The following is a 16,925-nucleotide window of genomic DNA, read 5'->3' on the forward strand; positions in this document are numbered from 1 at the left end:
ATCTTTCTCCAGCTCCTTAGGGTGTAAGTTTAGCTTGTGTATTGGAGACTTTTCTAAGTTTTTGAGAAAGGCTATGTACTTCCCTCTTAGGACTGCCTTTGCTGTATCACAAAGGTTTTGAAGAGTTGATTTTTTTTTTTTTAAAGATTTTGCTTATTTGAGAGAGTGAGAGACAGAGAGAGCACAAGCAGGGGGAGAGGAAGAGAGAGAGAGAGAAGCAGACTCCGGCTGAGCAGGGAGCCTGACTTGGGACTGGATCCCAGGACCTTGGGATCATGACCTGAGCAGAAGGCAGATGCTTAACCAACTGAGCCACTCAGGCACCCCGAACAATTGTGTTTTTATTTTCATTTGTTTCCATGAATTTTTTAAAATTCTTCTTTAATTTCCTGGTTGACCCATTCATTCTTTAGTAGGATGCTCTTTAACTCCAAGTGTTTTGTCTGTTCCTTCCAGATTTCCTTTTGTGATTGAGTTCAAGTTTCAAAGCACTGTGATCTGAAAATATGCAGGGAATGATCCCTATCTTTTGGTATCAGTTGAGACCTGATTTGTGACCAAGTATGTGATCTATTTTGGAGAATGTTCCATGTGCACATGTGAAGAATGTGTGTTCTGTTGCTTTACCATGGAATGCTCTGTATATATCTGTGAAGTCCATCTGGTCCAGTGTGTCATTCAAAGTCCTTGTTTCCTTGCTGATCTTTTGCTTAGAAGATCTGTCCATTGTTGTGACTGGGGTGTTGAAGTCCCCTACTATTAATGTATTATTATCAATGTGTTTTTATTAATTGGCTTATGTATTTGGCTGGTCCCATTTTAGGGGTATAAATATTTACAATTGTTAGATCTTCTTGCTGAATAGACCCTTTATATAGTGTCCTTCCTCATCTCTTATTACATTCTTTGGTTTAAATCTAATTTGTCTGATATGATTGCTATCCCAGCTTTCTTTTGATGTCCATTAGCATGATAAATGGTTTTCCACCCCCACCCCCCACTTTCAATCTGGAGGTGTCTTTGGGTCTGAGTCTGTTGTAGAGAGCATATGGATGGGTCTTGCTTTTTTATGCAATCTGATACCCTGTGTCTTTTGATTGGGGCATTTAGCCCATTTAGATTCAGAGGAACTATTGAAAGATGAATTTAGTGCCATTGTATTACTTGTAAAGTCCCTGTTTCTGTAGGTTGTCTCTCTTTCTTTCTGGTCTATGTTACTTCTGGGCTCTCTCTTTGCTTACAAGATCCCCTTTAGTATTTTTTGCAGGGCTGGTTTAGTGGTCACAAATTCTTTTAGTTTCTGTTTGTCCTGGAAGCTCTTTATCTCCTCCCATTCTGAATGACAGCCTTTTTGGAAAGTATTCTTGGCTGCATGTTTTTCTCATTTACTACCCTGAATGTATCATGCCAGCACTTTCTGGCCTTCCAGGTCTTTGTGGATTGGTCTGCTGCCAGCCTAATGTTTCTACTGTGGTAGGTTAAGAACATCTTGTCTCAATCTGTTTTCAGGATTTTCTCTTTATCTCTGCAATTTGCAAGCTTCACTATTATATGTTGGGTGTTGATCTATTTTTATTGATTTTGAGAGGAGTTCTCTGTACGTCTTGGACTTGAATGCCTGTTTCCTTCCCCAGATTAGGGAAGTACCCAGGAATGATTTGCTCAAATATACCTTATGTCCCTCTCTTTCTCCTTCATCAGGGACTCCAATAATTCTAATATTGTTTCACTTTACAGTATCACTGATTTCTTGAGGCCTCTGTCATGGTCCATTGGTTGTTTTTCCTCTTTTCCTCAGCTCCCTTCCTTTCCATCAACTTGTCTTCTATGTCACTTACTTCCTCTTCTGCCTCATTTACCCTAGCTGTTACAGCATCCAATTTAGACTGCTTCTCAGTTAAAGCATTTTTAATTTCGGCCTGATTAGATTTTATTTCTGCACTAACAGATTCTCTAGTGTCTTTTATGCTTTTTTCAAGCCCATTTAGTAACTTTATGATCATTATCCTGAATTCCAGCTGTGACATTTTACTTCTATCTGTATGGATTAGATCTGTAGCAGAGAGTATTACCTCTGGTTCTTTCTTTTGTTGTGAATTTCTCCTTCTAGTCATTTTGCCCAGAGAAGAATGGATGAACTAGAGAAAATAAAAAATCAACCATGACCCAAGCAAAATAGACACCAAACAAAGCTGAAACAGTCAGAAACCAGAAAAAGAAAAGAAAAAGAAAAAAAAGGGGGGTCAGAGAGAGACTATAATCTCCCAGGTGGAAAAAACAGGGTGATCCACTTGGTCCTGGGTGTATTTTGGTCTGTTTGTTAGAAGACACTAAATCCCAATATTGTAAAGAAAGCAAAACTTAAATATATATACAGAAATAAAATTTCATACAGTAAAAGGAAGCCAAAAATGAAGAATATAAAATGTAAATGTAAAAAATGAAAGCTAAAAAAAACTTAAAAACAAAGAGTTGATAAAATAAGAAACTTGTTGAAAAGGAAAGAAAGAAAAGGAAAATTTTAAACTGAAAGATAAAGAAATCATGAGAAAAAAAGCTCAAAATCTATATTCTATTTTCCCCTAGTGCTGGAGTTTTGCTGTCCTGTGTGCTCCATAAACTTGGTGTTTGCCTGTTTTTCCAGCTGGTCTTCTGGGGGAAGGGCCTGCTGCACTGATTCTCAGGTGTCTTTGCCTGGGTGGAGTTGCACCACCCCTTGCCAGGGGGCCAGCCACCGTGTAAGCTGCTTCTGGTTGCTCTATGTGGGTTTTGTTTCCTGAAGGCTTTCCATGCCTCTTTGGAGGATGAAAAAATGGCCACTCCTGGATCGCCAGCCCCGGAGCTGAAAGATCACAGTCCCCTCTCTTCAATAAACCTTCAGGGATAGGTGGTCTTCACTTTTGTGTGTGCCAAACTCTGCAGACTGCTGTGGTGCACGCCCACGCTGATCTTCCCAGGGAAAGGTGGAGGGTCACAGTCTTTCTGCCCTTTGCAGGGCCCACGCATGGAGAGCTGTCACCTAAGCATGCCATGATTCGAGGTTTATGACAAACCGAGCTGAGAGCCCCCTCCCGGGCTCACTGACCATAACCAGTTTCCCCTGCTCCAGTGCTTGGAATTAATGAACGTAGATGAATTATCTCTAGGTTTATCTGTTTCTAATTAAATATATTTGTTTTTCAAGTTGAAATGCACATTAAACTCCTTAAACGTTTCTCTGCCAGATGAGTAAGATTTATATTTAGAAAATTAACAATATTTTTCAGGAAGGCTGGATTTCTTTAAACATTGCAGTAAGCATGTTGTACTATGGAAATACTCGCTCAAACATGCTTCAAATACTTTATGTACAAGTAACTGGAAAATATAGATTACAAAACTGAGTAATGTGCTCTGGTTTTGCCATATCCTTTCGTAATCCTTTACTGGCTTACCACACACATTCCTGGAAGGTTTATCATTTAAGTTTGTTTTTGTCTTCTTTCTTGTGTTTTCTGATGATAAAAATAAAAGTTTTTTCAAATTCTTTGAAAAAAACCACAAGATGATAAAACCTCAAACCTTACTCATTACAGAAATGTACAACTTAAAAGTCTCCTTGACTTTTGATCCCTTACAACCACTGTTTAAGTCTTAGTATGTATTATGAAATATTTACTTCTACCTTAATAGTTTTATAAAGGATAGAGCTTGATAGGCAATCTTAGAAAAAAGCAAAATAGAGAAACAGAGGGGAAAATAGAGAAAACAAAGGGAAAAGAAGAAGAGATTTGAAACAAGTTGAGCACAGCTATGCCAGGTACCAGCTACTTGCTCCATACTGATTACTTCATTTTAGCTTCCCAACAACCCTGAAATTTTGGTATTTCTTTATCCAATTTAAAAGGCACACAATGTTCAGTTTCCTGGCTTTGATAATATACTATAGTTGTGTGAGATCCATTTGGGGAATTAGGATGATAGGCATACAAGACCCCTCTGTACTTTTTTTTTTTTTTTTACAGCTTCTTATGAGTCTATAATTATCTTAAAATAAAAAGTTAAAATGAGTGGTTCAAATGGTAGCATAGGAAGACCCTGAACTCAGCTCCTTCCGCAAATACACCAAATCTTCAGCTCCATATAGAACAACTTTCTCTGAAAAAGACCTGAAAACTACCTGAACAGCTCCTCCACAATAAAAGATAGAAAGGCTATATCAAGGACACCTACCTAGCTCAGTCAGTAGACCATGTGACTCTTGATCTTGGGGTTGTGAGTTCAAGCCCCATGTTGGGTGTGGAGATTACTTAAAAATAAAAAAAGGCTACATCAAGATGGGTAGGAGAGGTAGAGATGTAGTCTCACCAAAAATCCTACCCTCCAGTGTGGCAACCCGTAAGCAGGAGGGGTCTCATAAATATGGACTATATCCCCGAGGAGCAAGGGGATTAAGCCCTACTTCAGGTACTCCCATCCTTGGGATCTGCACCAGAGAGATGAGACCCTAAAATGTCTGGCTTTGAAAACCAATAGGATTCACATCCAGGAGAACCAAAAGGCTCCAGGAAACTGAGACTCCACTCTTAAAGGGCTCATGTATAGATTTACCCATCTTGGGATCCATCAAAAGCAGCAAGTTGAAAAGAACTTAGACCTTACATGAAGGAGATTCATTGGCCAATCTTAAAGCATCTGCTGGAGTGGCCAGGATCTATTTGAACTCTCTCTGGGGATGCAGATGCTGGCAGGTGTCATTTTTGCACTCTCCCTGTATCTTGCTAGTCCTGCTTGCCCTGTGGCACCACACTACTAAACCCAGCATACAGGCATGGTCTGACCCTGTGCTACCACATAGCCCTGCCTCACTGAACTCAGCAAGTGGGCTACCCAGCTGGGTGCTCCCTTGAGGCCTCATCCCAGTAAATCCAGGTGATGGTATCATCTTGGCCCATCCCTCCTTTATGGCCCCACCAAAGCTGTTCACACAAGGGACACCCCTTGACTGTTGTCTCTGGTGGCCAGGGGCATTGCATTTCTGGGCTCCATGGGGCTGAAACAATCAGAGAGGCAGTCCTTGGCAGGTTATCACCCCCAGGACACTGCACAGACAGCAGAGTGAAACACATTTCAATTTCCTGTGACCATTCCTTTAAGACTGGGAGAGATAGGAGTTGTGCTTAATACATAGAAACAAAGACAGTGGCACCTGGGTGGCTCAGTCAGTTAAGCGTCCAACTCTTGATTTTGGCTCAGGTCATGATCTCTGGGTTGTGAAATCGAGCCCTGTGTCGGGCTCCATGCTCAGTTGGGAGTCTGCTTGAGATTCTCTCTCTCCCTCTGCCCCTCCCCCCCTCAAATAAATAAACAAATCTTTAAAAGAAGAAGAAACAAAGAGAATCAAGCAAAATAAGGAAAAAGGAATATGTTCCAAACAAGAAAACAAGATAAAACCCCAGAAAAAAACCATAATGAAATGCAGATAAGTAATTTACCTGATAGAGTTAAAAGTAATGGTCATAAAGATGCTCACTGATCTAAGAAGAATGGATGACACAGCAAGAACTTCAACAAAGATAGACATATAAGGAAATACTGAACAGAAGTCACAAAGCTGAAGAATGCAATAAATGAACTGAAAAAATGCACAAGAGGGGTTCAACAACAAACTAGAATGAAGCAGAAGAGCAGATCAGTGACCTAGAAGATGGGGGAGTGAAACTCACCAAAACAAAATAGAAAAAAAAAATTTAAAAAGTGAAGATAGCTTAAGGGACCTATGAAACAACATCAAGTGAAATGATATTTGTATTATAGGGGTCCCACAAGGAGAAAAGAGAGAAAAAGAAACAGAAAACTTATTTGAAGAAATAATGACCGAAAATTAGGGAAGGAAACAGAGTTGCAGATGCAGGAGTCCAGGACCAGACAGCTTCACTGGTGAATTCTATCAAATATTCAAATAAGATTTAATATCTATCCTTCTCAAACTCTTCCAAAAAACTGAAGAGGAAGGAATACTTCCAAACCCTATTTATTTATTTATTATTATTATTATTATTTTAAATTTAAGTTATCTGTATACCCAACGTGGGGCTCAAACTCATGATCCTGAGATCAAGAGTCTTATACTCCTCCAACTAAGCCAGCCAGGTGGCCCCCAAACTCATTTTATAAAGCCAGCATTACCTTGGTACCAAGAACAGACAAGACACCACACACACAAAAAGGAAAATTACAGGCCAATATCCCTGATGAACACAGATGCAAAAATCCTTAATAAAATATTAGTAAACTAAATTCAACAATACATCAAAAAGGTCATACACTATGATCAAGTGGGATTTATTTCAGGGATGCAAGGATGGTTTAACATCTGCAAATAAATCAATGTTATATACCATATTGAGAAAATGATCATTTGATCATCTAAGTAGATGCAGAAAAAACATTTCACAAAATTGAACATCTATTCATAATAAAACTCTCAACAAAGTTGTTATAGTGAATGCACCTCAACGTAATAAAGGCCCATATATAACAAGCCCACAGCAAACATACTCAATGGTAAAAAGCTGAAAACTTTTCCTTTAACAATTAGGAACAAGATAAGGATCCCCACTCTTGCCACTTTTATTCAACAGAGTATTGGAAGTCCAGAGCAATTTGGCAAGAAAAAGAAATTAAAAAGCATCTAAATTAGAAAGGAAGAAGTGAAACTGTCATTATTTGCGGATAACATGATTTTTATATAGAAAACGCTGTAAGACTTCACTAAAAAGCTATTAGAATAAACAAATTCAGCAAAGTTGCAGGATACAAAATCAACATACAACAATATTATGTTTTTATACTGTAACAATAAACTATCAGAAAGAGAAATTTAGAAAATTCCATTTACAACTGCACCAAAAAGAATAAAATACCTAGGAATAAATTTCACCAAGCAGGTAAAAGATCTGTACAATGAAAACTATAAGACACTGATGAAATAAACTGAAGAACACATGAACAAATGGAAAGATATTCCATGCTCATGGATTTGAAGAATTAATATTGTCAAAATATCGATATTATCCAAAGCAATCTATAGATTCAATGCAATTCCTATAAAAATTCCAATGGCATTTTTCACAGAAATAGAGCACAGAATCCTAAAATTTGTATGGAACCGCATAAGATCCCAAAGAGCCAAAGCAATCTTGAGAAAGAGTAAGCTGGAAGCATCATACTTCCTGATTTCAAATTATATCATGCTATGATAATGAAAACAGTATTGGCACAAAAACAGACATAAAGATAAATGGAACAGAATAAAGAGCCAAGGGAAAAATACCCACATGTATATAGCTGATTATTTATGACAAAGGAGGCAAAAATATATAATGGGGAAAAGACAGTCTCTTTAATAAATGGTATTGGAAAAACTGGACAGCCACATGCAAAAGAATGAAAACATACCACTATCTTACACCATACATAAATTAACTCAAACTGGATTAAAGACTTGAATACAAGACCAGAAACCACAAAATTCCTAGAAGAAAACATAGGCAGTAGGCTCCTTGACACTGCTCTTCGCAGTATTTTTTTTTTGTAACTGATTCCCAAGGCAATGGCAACAAAAGCAAATATAAACAAATGGGACTACATCAAACTTAAAACCTTCTGCACAGCAAAGGAAACCATCAATAAAATAAAAAGGCAACCTCCTGAATGGGACAAGGTATTGGCAAATTATATATCAAATAAGGGGTTAATAGCCAAAATAGATAAAGAAGTCCTATAACTCAGTAACAAAGTAACAATCCAATTAAAAAAATAGGTAGAAGTTCTAAATAGCAATTTTTCCAAAGAAGACATACAGATGGCCAACAGTCACATGAAAAAAATGCTCAATATCACTCATCATCAAGGAAATACAAATCAAAACCACAATGAGATATCATCTCACACCTGTCATAACGGCTATTTTCAAGAAGATAGAAAATAACAAAAAAAGAAACATTCTAATTTTCTCTCACAAAAAAAAGAAATGTACTCTAATTTTCCCATTTACTTATGAAATCTAAAAAATCGCACTGGGCTCCCTGCTCAGCAGGGAGTCTGCTTCTCCCTCTGACCCTCCCCCCTCTCATGCTCTCTCTATCTCATTCTCTCTCTCAAAAAAAATAAATAAAATCTTTAAAAAAATAAAAAAAATAAAAAATAAAAAATGAGGTGGGAGGCGCCTGGCTGGCTCAGTTGGAAGAGCATGTGACTCTTGATCTTGGGGTTATAAGTTTGAGCCCCACATTGGGGGTAGAGTTTACTTAAGAAAATAAATAAAGGGGGCATTTAAAAAATAAGTAAAAAAAAATTAAAAATGAGGTGGAAAAGATAAATTATTAACTAAAATTAAATTTTAACATTTCACAGCTTTCGATGCCAGTCCACAGTGTATCCTTCCTTCTGACCGTTCTCGTAGTTCACTTTGTATGACACACTTTAGCACTTGGGTATATATTGTTTTCTGCTCTTAGCTAATTATTTTTTTCTCTCCATTTGTATTTTGAGCTCATTAAGAGCTGTACTTCCTTTCCAACCCTATCTTTCAGAGCAAATAGTTGGTAATGAATAAATGCTAGTTGATTTGTACTCTGCCAATCATATGTTACTTCTATAAAAAATTAGCTACAATATTTATAGGAGGCAGAAATTGATTAAACTATTAATTATGGGTTTATTGGGTAGAAAGTAGAAGACATTTTACTTGATACCATATAACCCTAATACATTAAAAGAAAATGCTATATGTCACAAATCAGTACTGCAGCTAAATAGCTTCATGCTCTGCCTCTACCAGTTGTTTCTTTTTTAAAAAATGACTCTTCCAACTATAAATATTCTGCTTTTCTAAAGGAAGATGACACCTGTTTGACAACTTTATTCCTATAAGAAATGGTTTTCTAATATGAAATTAAAAAATTAAAAGGGAATAACTATATGGTACTTAGTGTTACACCATTACTTTCAACATATTATGACTAATCCTAAATTTAAACATCTTGGTTGATGACACAAAATTCAAGAGATCTAGGTCTGAATTTTTCCTTTCTTGTTTAAGAAATGAGTAGAAAAGTACATAGAACACATAGAAGACTCTGACTTATTCAAAGATAGGCTCCTAAAATATTAATGACTCAAATGATACAGATCAAATATAGGCCTGATACTGCTAGGTTTTAAGGTATAAACTTTTACAGTTTTTCCAGGTTATTAGTTAGCATTCTTTAATCTTCCTAATCCATATTTAACAAAGTTATTTCAGAATTCATCAGTGCCATTAACAAAAGTTTACCCATACACATATATAATTACATATACATAATTTTATTATCCATATTGACTTTCCTATAAAAAGTTTTCTGTCCTGCTGGTGAATGTGCTCATATCTTTACGTTATATTTGAACTTTGATTTGATGTAATACTACTTTAATTATGACAGTAATGTAATTTATAATGCTATTTTTCTCCTGTCTTCTTCCTATAGGGAAAGAACATGAAACCCAGAAGCTTGGCACATGAATTCAGAGCAGCTCTTCTTGCCCTAATACATCTTATCATTCTGAGAAAATTAATGAACCCAGAAAAACCTCTTTTAAAAAGTAGGATTCAGGGAACTATAATCTTTCACGTTAATGTCAGAACACTAAAGGCCAAGTGTCTTGTCGAACGGCATACAGGTAATGAGGTGAACTGAAGTGGTTTCCTCATTCCCACCATACTCCTCCAATCCCAGGCCTCACTGTCTGTGTTCCATGGAGGAGGGTTATAGTTCTGAATTGTTTGTACCCTTTATAAAGATTACACTGTGTATATTTCCACAGAGCAAAGTCACATTAATCTCACACAGTTCTTTCAAAACCTCAAAAGAGGTTTTTGGAATTCCATCCTCCCTGAGCTTATACATATACATATATATTTAAAGATTTTATTTATTTATTTGACAGAGGGAGCACAAGCAGGGGGAGCGGCAGGCAGAGGGAGAAGGAGAAGCAGGCTCCCGGATGAGTAGGGAGCCTGATGCAGGGCTCGATCCCAGGACCATGGGATCATGACCTGAACTGAAAGCAGACGTTTAACCGACTGAGCCACACAGGCGCCCCTCTGAGCTTATAATTAATCAAATTAAAAATTCTTCATGAGATAAGAAAAGGAACTGGAAATGAACCAAAAGAGCAAGAACCTGGATAAGCTAAATATTTTTTGTAGATGAAAAACTTTTCTGAAGAAAACAGTGACATGCATATAAATTCCCAAATCCTATTTAAGTAGTAAATCAGATATCCTGAGGGAGGGTTAGACTTGGCCTTAAAGGTAGGCAGCTACCTATGCCCGAAAATCTGCAGGACTCATTCCTAAATGTTTTGAGTGGTGAACACAGTCCCAAAGGTAGGGGAAGCATGAGGCTGGGTTGGGCTCCTTCAGAACCCTGAGGGGAACATCTACCTGGTACTTGTGTCCCAAATCAGAATTGCTAAGACCTACTTAGTTTATTATAAATATGGCTTACAGTACCTCTGTAGGGTGGAAAACTATGTTATCTAGTTTGTAATCTCCATGAATCAAATTTTCTTCATTGTCATTATCTGGCAAGTTTTTCATTAGCCAGTCAGATAGCTGTTTCATGGCAGGGATGTCCTGATGAGCTACAGCTTGATATTGCTCTGTCCAGGTTGATACCTAAAGATATACAAATAAAAATTATAGAGCTGAAAGTAGAAGTAAGATCCAACAATTCTAAAATTAAGACAAAATTCGATTATATCAAATTTGGTCTTATTCCTAAATGCTCAAGACAAATGCCTATAAGTGACATTCACATGAGCCTAAAACATTTTTTTTAAAAAGCCTTAAACACTTAAATCTCTCTTCCATCTAGTTCATTTTGCTAACCTAGATTTTTATCAGGAAAAAAAAAATACTGGCATAGGAATCAAGAAATGTGGGTTCTAGTCTTTTTTCTGCAATTATTTTGTGGAAGAAAAAAAGAATGTACACAAACACATACACACAAATAAATAAGAACAGGAGATTTCTGGAAGGGTCACAAGAAACAAGTAATCACTGAAAAAGGAAATATGGGGGCTAGAAGAAGAGATATTTTTACTTTTCATTTCAATAACTTTTATTACCCACAGAATCTTCTAAATATATTTCAGGTATAAGAAATGCAAAGACTTTTTATTATTCTTAGAATCAAATGAAACAACTCAAACTCTTCTCAAAGTCCTCCATCAATTGAGACCATATTATTTATCAGCTTATAGTTCTCTCCACATTCCCCAAAGTATTCTGTTCAACTTAGTGCAGTAAAGACCTTCATCTTTGGAATCATACAGACCTGGGTATAAATTATGTCTAAGCCACTTATTTGTGTATTATTTCATATCCATTAGCCTTAGATTCCTCATCTACAAAATGGGGGTAATAATATTTATGTCTTAGGGTTGCTACAAAGATTTAAAAAGAGTAGGTCAGCAACTCACCTACCATGGGACCTGGCATATAGTAAGTACTCTCTAAATCTTGGTTCCCTTCTCTCTTCAGTCAGCCCCCTCAAAAAGACATACAAACAAAAGGAAATAGTCCCGTACATATCTGGTCTAGCTGTCCCTTTGAAATGTTCACCATGTCTTCCCTATCACTCTTGATTTTCTCTTTCCTTATATATACAATGCAAGACATATCTCTCCCACAAAGCTTCCCCCACCTAAGCAAAGGCACACTGACATCCACCCTCTGAATGGAATAGCTCTCATCATGAGTACCGAACCATTTACTACTAGATTAAATACTCCTTTATTCTATTTTCAAGTTTCATGTAAATGAGATTCATGTATAGGTCTCTCAAAAAATGACCAAAAGTTCCTCTAGGGAAAGAAGTTACTTTTATTTTCTTGACATTTAACACAGTACTCAGCAAGTATTAAACACATAGTCGTGCTTAATAGATATGTTAACTTAAAAAGGGAAACTGTATAGAAAATATATTGATAAATTAAATGAAGAGGCTGAAAAGCTTTAAATTTGCATGCATGTACAGGTTGTTAGTTATAGAAGCTTAGGCTAAAAAAACCTGATCTAAACATATAAAATTAGTTTATGCTAACAACAAGCCAATATAAAGGCTGATATTAAAAGTTATACCCAAGTTTCAGGAAAGTATAAAATAGGTTTTTATTTTGACTAATAACATATATTATTTCCAAGAACTTGAGAAAAGGAGCTCTTTATGTGGATGTATTACCTGTCTTTTGCAATAGCCAGCACCTCGACCATAACCTTCCAGCTGCAATGACTGTACATTCAAGGAATGTAAGTGAGCCAAGGTTTCTATCATGGCCACATACATGGCTGAGCGTTCTGCTGGGCTAACTCCAGGAATTGTGAAATCACGAAAGATTCGACCCTATGGAAACAATTACAACAAATAATTTAAAACAAAATAAACGTTTTCATACCAATTATTTGCTGTCATAATCCCCCACTGCCTCCAAAAAAAAAAAAATCAGGATAATAGTTTACAACCAAAAACAATTCTTTGTAGAATATGCTAGAAAAACATTCTTTTGAGAAATGTGTTCAATAGAGTATATGTGCCAAAGGAAAAATACAAGGACATTCCAAGTTGAACATAAAGGACAAAAACTACTCTCAAGTTACATTTTGCAAAAAAAAAATTTTTTTTAAACACTTTGAATTTATTGTTCTTAATGGATGGATTTTCTGTTTGGAGTCATTTTCTTCCCCCCTACCATCTGGAGTGGTTGGTTATTGCCATTACATATAGCTCTTTATTGCCACCTAGAGGAAAATTTAAGAATAAGCTAAAGGGCCCTAGTTACTAAATTTGTTCCTAGTCTATTTCATCCCTCCCACATTGCCTGTGCTCAAATTAAAACAAAAGTTTAAGCCCTTGCAACTAATTACCTAAATGCTAATTAATAAACTATCATTTATTAACATCTAATTTCATAATTAAAAATAAAAGTAACAATAAAGTGAGATTAAGTGTTAATTTACCTGCACATGGTCCATCAAGTAAAATTCTGTTCCAATGACAGAAGGATCACTGCAGTACAATAAAGGCTTGGGAACGGGGAATCCAACTGAAAACAAAGCTTTCTGGACTTTAAATTCTCTATCAATCTAAACAGGATGATAGATTATTAAAAATCAGAAACACAGAAATTTTTAAGTTTTTTTAAAATTTAGTTATTTTTCTTTAGTAATCTCTGTACCCAACGTGGTGCTCAAACTCATGACCCCAAGATCAACAGTTGTGTGCTCTTCCAACTGAGCCAGCCAGGTGCCCCAGAAACACAGACATACAATAACTATTTGTGAGCTTACATTAAGGCTAGAAATCAATTTTGAAACAGTATCAACAAATGACCTAGAGGATAATAATTTCCTTAAAAGTAGTCTTAGTGCAATTATTACAATTATAATTAGCCAGCACTAAAAACCCCCTGATAATTAGGCTAAAGGATAGGCACATGCATGGGACTTAACCTTGGCTCTGTTAATATGAAGGCAACAGTTCTCGACCACAATATTTCAGATTATCATAAAAACATCTTTGTTCTCAGCAGTTCCCTGCTTGCTCATTGGCTTACTCTTGCTCACTCTTTCTTTCTCATATCTCCCAAGGGGACTCAGGCAAGTCTCTATTCTACTGCTCTGGGCACAGTCAGCTACAGGGTGCTGGGCGAGAGCAGTAAGTGCTGGTAGAAGGGAAAAACCACTATCTCCTTCTGGAGATCAAAAGAGGTACTTGTTTCTAAAGCGTAGGGGAATCCTTCCTGGTACCCAAGGCTACCATGGAGCTCAGGATAACCATGGGGAAAGGAGGCAATGAGATGCAAGCTAGTACTGAAGCAGGAACCCAAATAAGATAAAAGGGCCTCCTCAACCAGGACAGATATATGGGCCTATCACTCAGGACCTGAGGACACACCTTATAGCAGAGCTGTGATGCTGACTCACCTGTTCCAGACTCAGTGGTGACTGATCACTTTCCTTTTTTTTTTTCTCAAAGATTTATTTATTTATTTTAGATGGGGATAGGGGAGAGGCAGAGGGAGAGGGAGATTCTTAAGCAGACTCCTTGCTGAGCTCAGAGCACAGAACCGAACACAGGACTCGTCTCTGGGCTTGATCTCAATACCTGAGCTGAAACCAAGAGTCTGATGCTTAACCAACTGTGCACCACCCAGGAGCCCTGTGACTGATCACTTCTAAAGAGGAGAAACCATGCAGCTCACTTTGACAGCTGACAGCAGGGATAAAGCAGCAGTTAATAAAGATTAACTAGAGCAGGGACATGGCTAAACCCATGACCAAGGTGAGAGAAGCCAGTGGAACCAAAGGTTATGAAAGAAGCGTCTGTAATCACCCTGATGCTGGGGGTGGGGTGGGTGGGGTAAGGACAAAGGGGTTAGGGAGAGAACATTGCTTTTTTCAGCACGGACTTAGAAGAAAATGAAGGGAGTTGAAACCAACTAAGCCAGATCCTTGGGCTGAGAGCATTACGTTATTTTCTGATGTCTTCTGGTAGAAAGTTATCAAGAAGAGAGACAAAGAGAGTTGTTTATTGGGGCATAAATTTCTGGGCATAAGTGGGTATTCTCCTTCAGCCTTACCATGTTAACACTTAATAAAAGTTACCCAACTTTTTAAATCTTAAGCATCCAAGTTACTTCATATTTCTTGGATATGGAACCAAGAAAGCCAGAATCTGCATTTTTCCATTACTGTAATCTTAAGCCTATCCTTCAGTGGCCCTAACCCAGTCAGCTGGGCCTGGGAAATACCTATTATACATGGTTACAATACCCTAAATACGCACAGTGCTTTTACTGTTCTCTAGCACTTTGATTTCTGTTTTCTCCTGTTTTCATCTCTAAAATTCTACAGATAATAGCTATTTCCTGAAAACAGAGTCAATTTTTTTTTTTTAAAGATTTTATTTATTTATTTGAGACAGAGAGAATGAGATACAGAGAGCATGAGAGGGAGGAGGGTCAGAGGGAGAAGCAGACTCCCTGCCGAGCAGGGAGCCCGACGCGGGACTCGATCCCGGGACTCCAGGATCATGACCTGAGTCGAAGGCAGTCGCTCAACCAACTGAGCCACTCAGGCGCCCAAAACAGAGTCAATTTTTAACAAATCTTTTTAAATTCTCACAAAGCCTAATATTTAGAGAATACTATAAAATGATTATTCAAATATTTCTTATTAGCAAAAGATCAGTGGGTTTGTCAGAGCAAATATATTAAGATAATTCAGTGAAAAAAAAGATACTTCAGTGAGTAGATATTGTTATAAGATATAATTTTTTTTATAAGATATAATTTTTAAAACACAATTAAAATATTTAACCAAAGTACAAACATCTATAAATGAGCAGCACTGAAAATATTCACTATATGACTGCATATCTAGCCAATTGTAAGGAAAGAATCAAATCCACATGAAGACTGGTTATTGCTCAAGATTAATGAGCTAGGCACGCCTGAGTAGCTCAGTCGTTAAACATCTGCTTCGGCTCAGGTCATGATCCCAGGGTCCTGGGATCGAGCCCCGCATCAGGTTCCCTGCTCCGCCAGAGGCCTGCTTCTCTCTCTCCCACTCCCCCTGCTTGTGTTTCCTCTCTTGCTATGTCTCTCTCTGTCAAATAAAAAAATTAAAAAAAAATAAAATCTTTAAAAAAAAAGATTAATGAACTAAAGACAGCCTCAGATTTTAACCTCAAGTCCTTTTTAAAAACAACAAGGGATACAATTCAAGTGAAATTTTTATCTAAGAAATAAAATACATTATTATTTAATAATCATGAGATGACTTTTAAAAGCAATTTAAATTATTTTTCTGTATATAAAAAGCATTTATTTGTCAACAAAGAATTATTGCGTTTGTATACCATACCTGATGTGCTTTAGGAAGAAGTGAACCAGGTGGTTTTTTTCTGAGTACATATGCTTGAAAGCCCTTCCGAAGATAAAAGGTTGGATTGGACTGTCCTGATCTAGATAAGGGTAGAGAAAAGGTCAATTACAAGGATATTTTCCTTCTTCCCCAAATCCTACCAAAATGTCAAAAGAAACACAAAATAAAAATAAATCAATTTCAGTGCTGGGAAACCAAGAGGGGTGCTACCAGCAGCTCAAAACATTAGTTTTAGATGATATAAAGCAGATGATAACACAGTGGCAGGTGGACAATCTATAACCCACATAGGTAGACGAGAGGACCTCACTCCCTGCCTGCAAATCATGAGTGTTATCAGAAGTATCCCCAGAACAATGTCTAAATCTAAGGAAAAAAAAGGCTGGGAGAAGAGGTTGTATCAGTCAGAAAATTAATTAAAGGATGCTGGAATAACTGGGTTGGTGTCCCTTCATCTGCTGTTGGAGATATATTCCTCAAATGCTTCACCGAGGCTAGTACCCAAGTGCAGCTCTCCACAAGGGGAATTGTGGTAAGCAAGGTCCCAGGGTGGACACCTGGGCCAGGGAAGTACATTGCCCCAGGTAATGCACAGATACCAGGGCACTGGCTCTCCCTGCCAGGTGAGCAGAAATTCTCACATGAACTGAAACTACACTCTAGATACCAAAACTACTCAGTTTACACCTTCATTTACAATATGGCCAATTTAAGAATTACCCAGCTTTTGAAGACTCCCAACAGCATGAAAGGAGGACTTAACTAAATAATGAAAAGAATCAATCCCTGATATGTGCTGCAACATGGATGGACTTTGAAACCCTGATGTTGAGTGAAAAAGGCCAGTCACAAAAGGTCACATATTATATGATTCCACTTCTCTGAAAGGTTCAGAGAATGTAAATCCATAGTGACAGAAAGGATTAGTGGCTGCTAAGGGATGGGAGGA

The 16,925-nt window shown here is 37.3% G+C and overlaps 1 protein-coding gene across 4 annotated transcripts in view; it reads right to left on the reverse strand.

Moving 5' to 3' along the window:
* Window positions 1–16,925, reverse strand: part of ACAD11 (acyl-CoA dehydrogenase family member 11) — a 98,543-nt gene that overhangs the window by 76,432 nt on the left and 5,186 nt on the right. For all 4 annotated transcript variants that reach the window (XM_081826294.1, XM_081826301.1, XM_081826290.1 and 1 more), the window contains exons 2-5: window positions 15,956–16,055; window positions 13,049–13,174; window positions 12,273–12,434; window positions 10,541–10,705 (exon numbers count right to left, since the gene is read on the reverse strand). In XM_081826294.1, coding sequence (XP_081682420.1) covers window positions 10,541–10,705; window positions 12,273–12,434; window positions 13,049–13,174; window positions 15,956–16,055 — 553 coding nt within the window. The remainder of the gene's footprint in view (window positions 1–10,540; window positions 10,706–12,272; window positions 12,435–13,048; window positions 13,175–15,955; window positions 16,056–16,925) is intronic.

Source organism: Leptonychotes weddellii, chromosome 1 (genome assembly GCF_054177405.1).
Source record: "Leptonychotes weddellii isolate Sample4059 chromosome 1, ASM5417740v2, whole genome shotgun sequence".
Classification (NCBI taxonomy): Eukaryota; Metazoa; Chordata; class Mammalia; order Carnivora; family Phocidae; genus Leptonychotes; species Leptonychotes weddellii.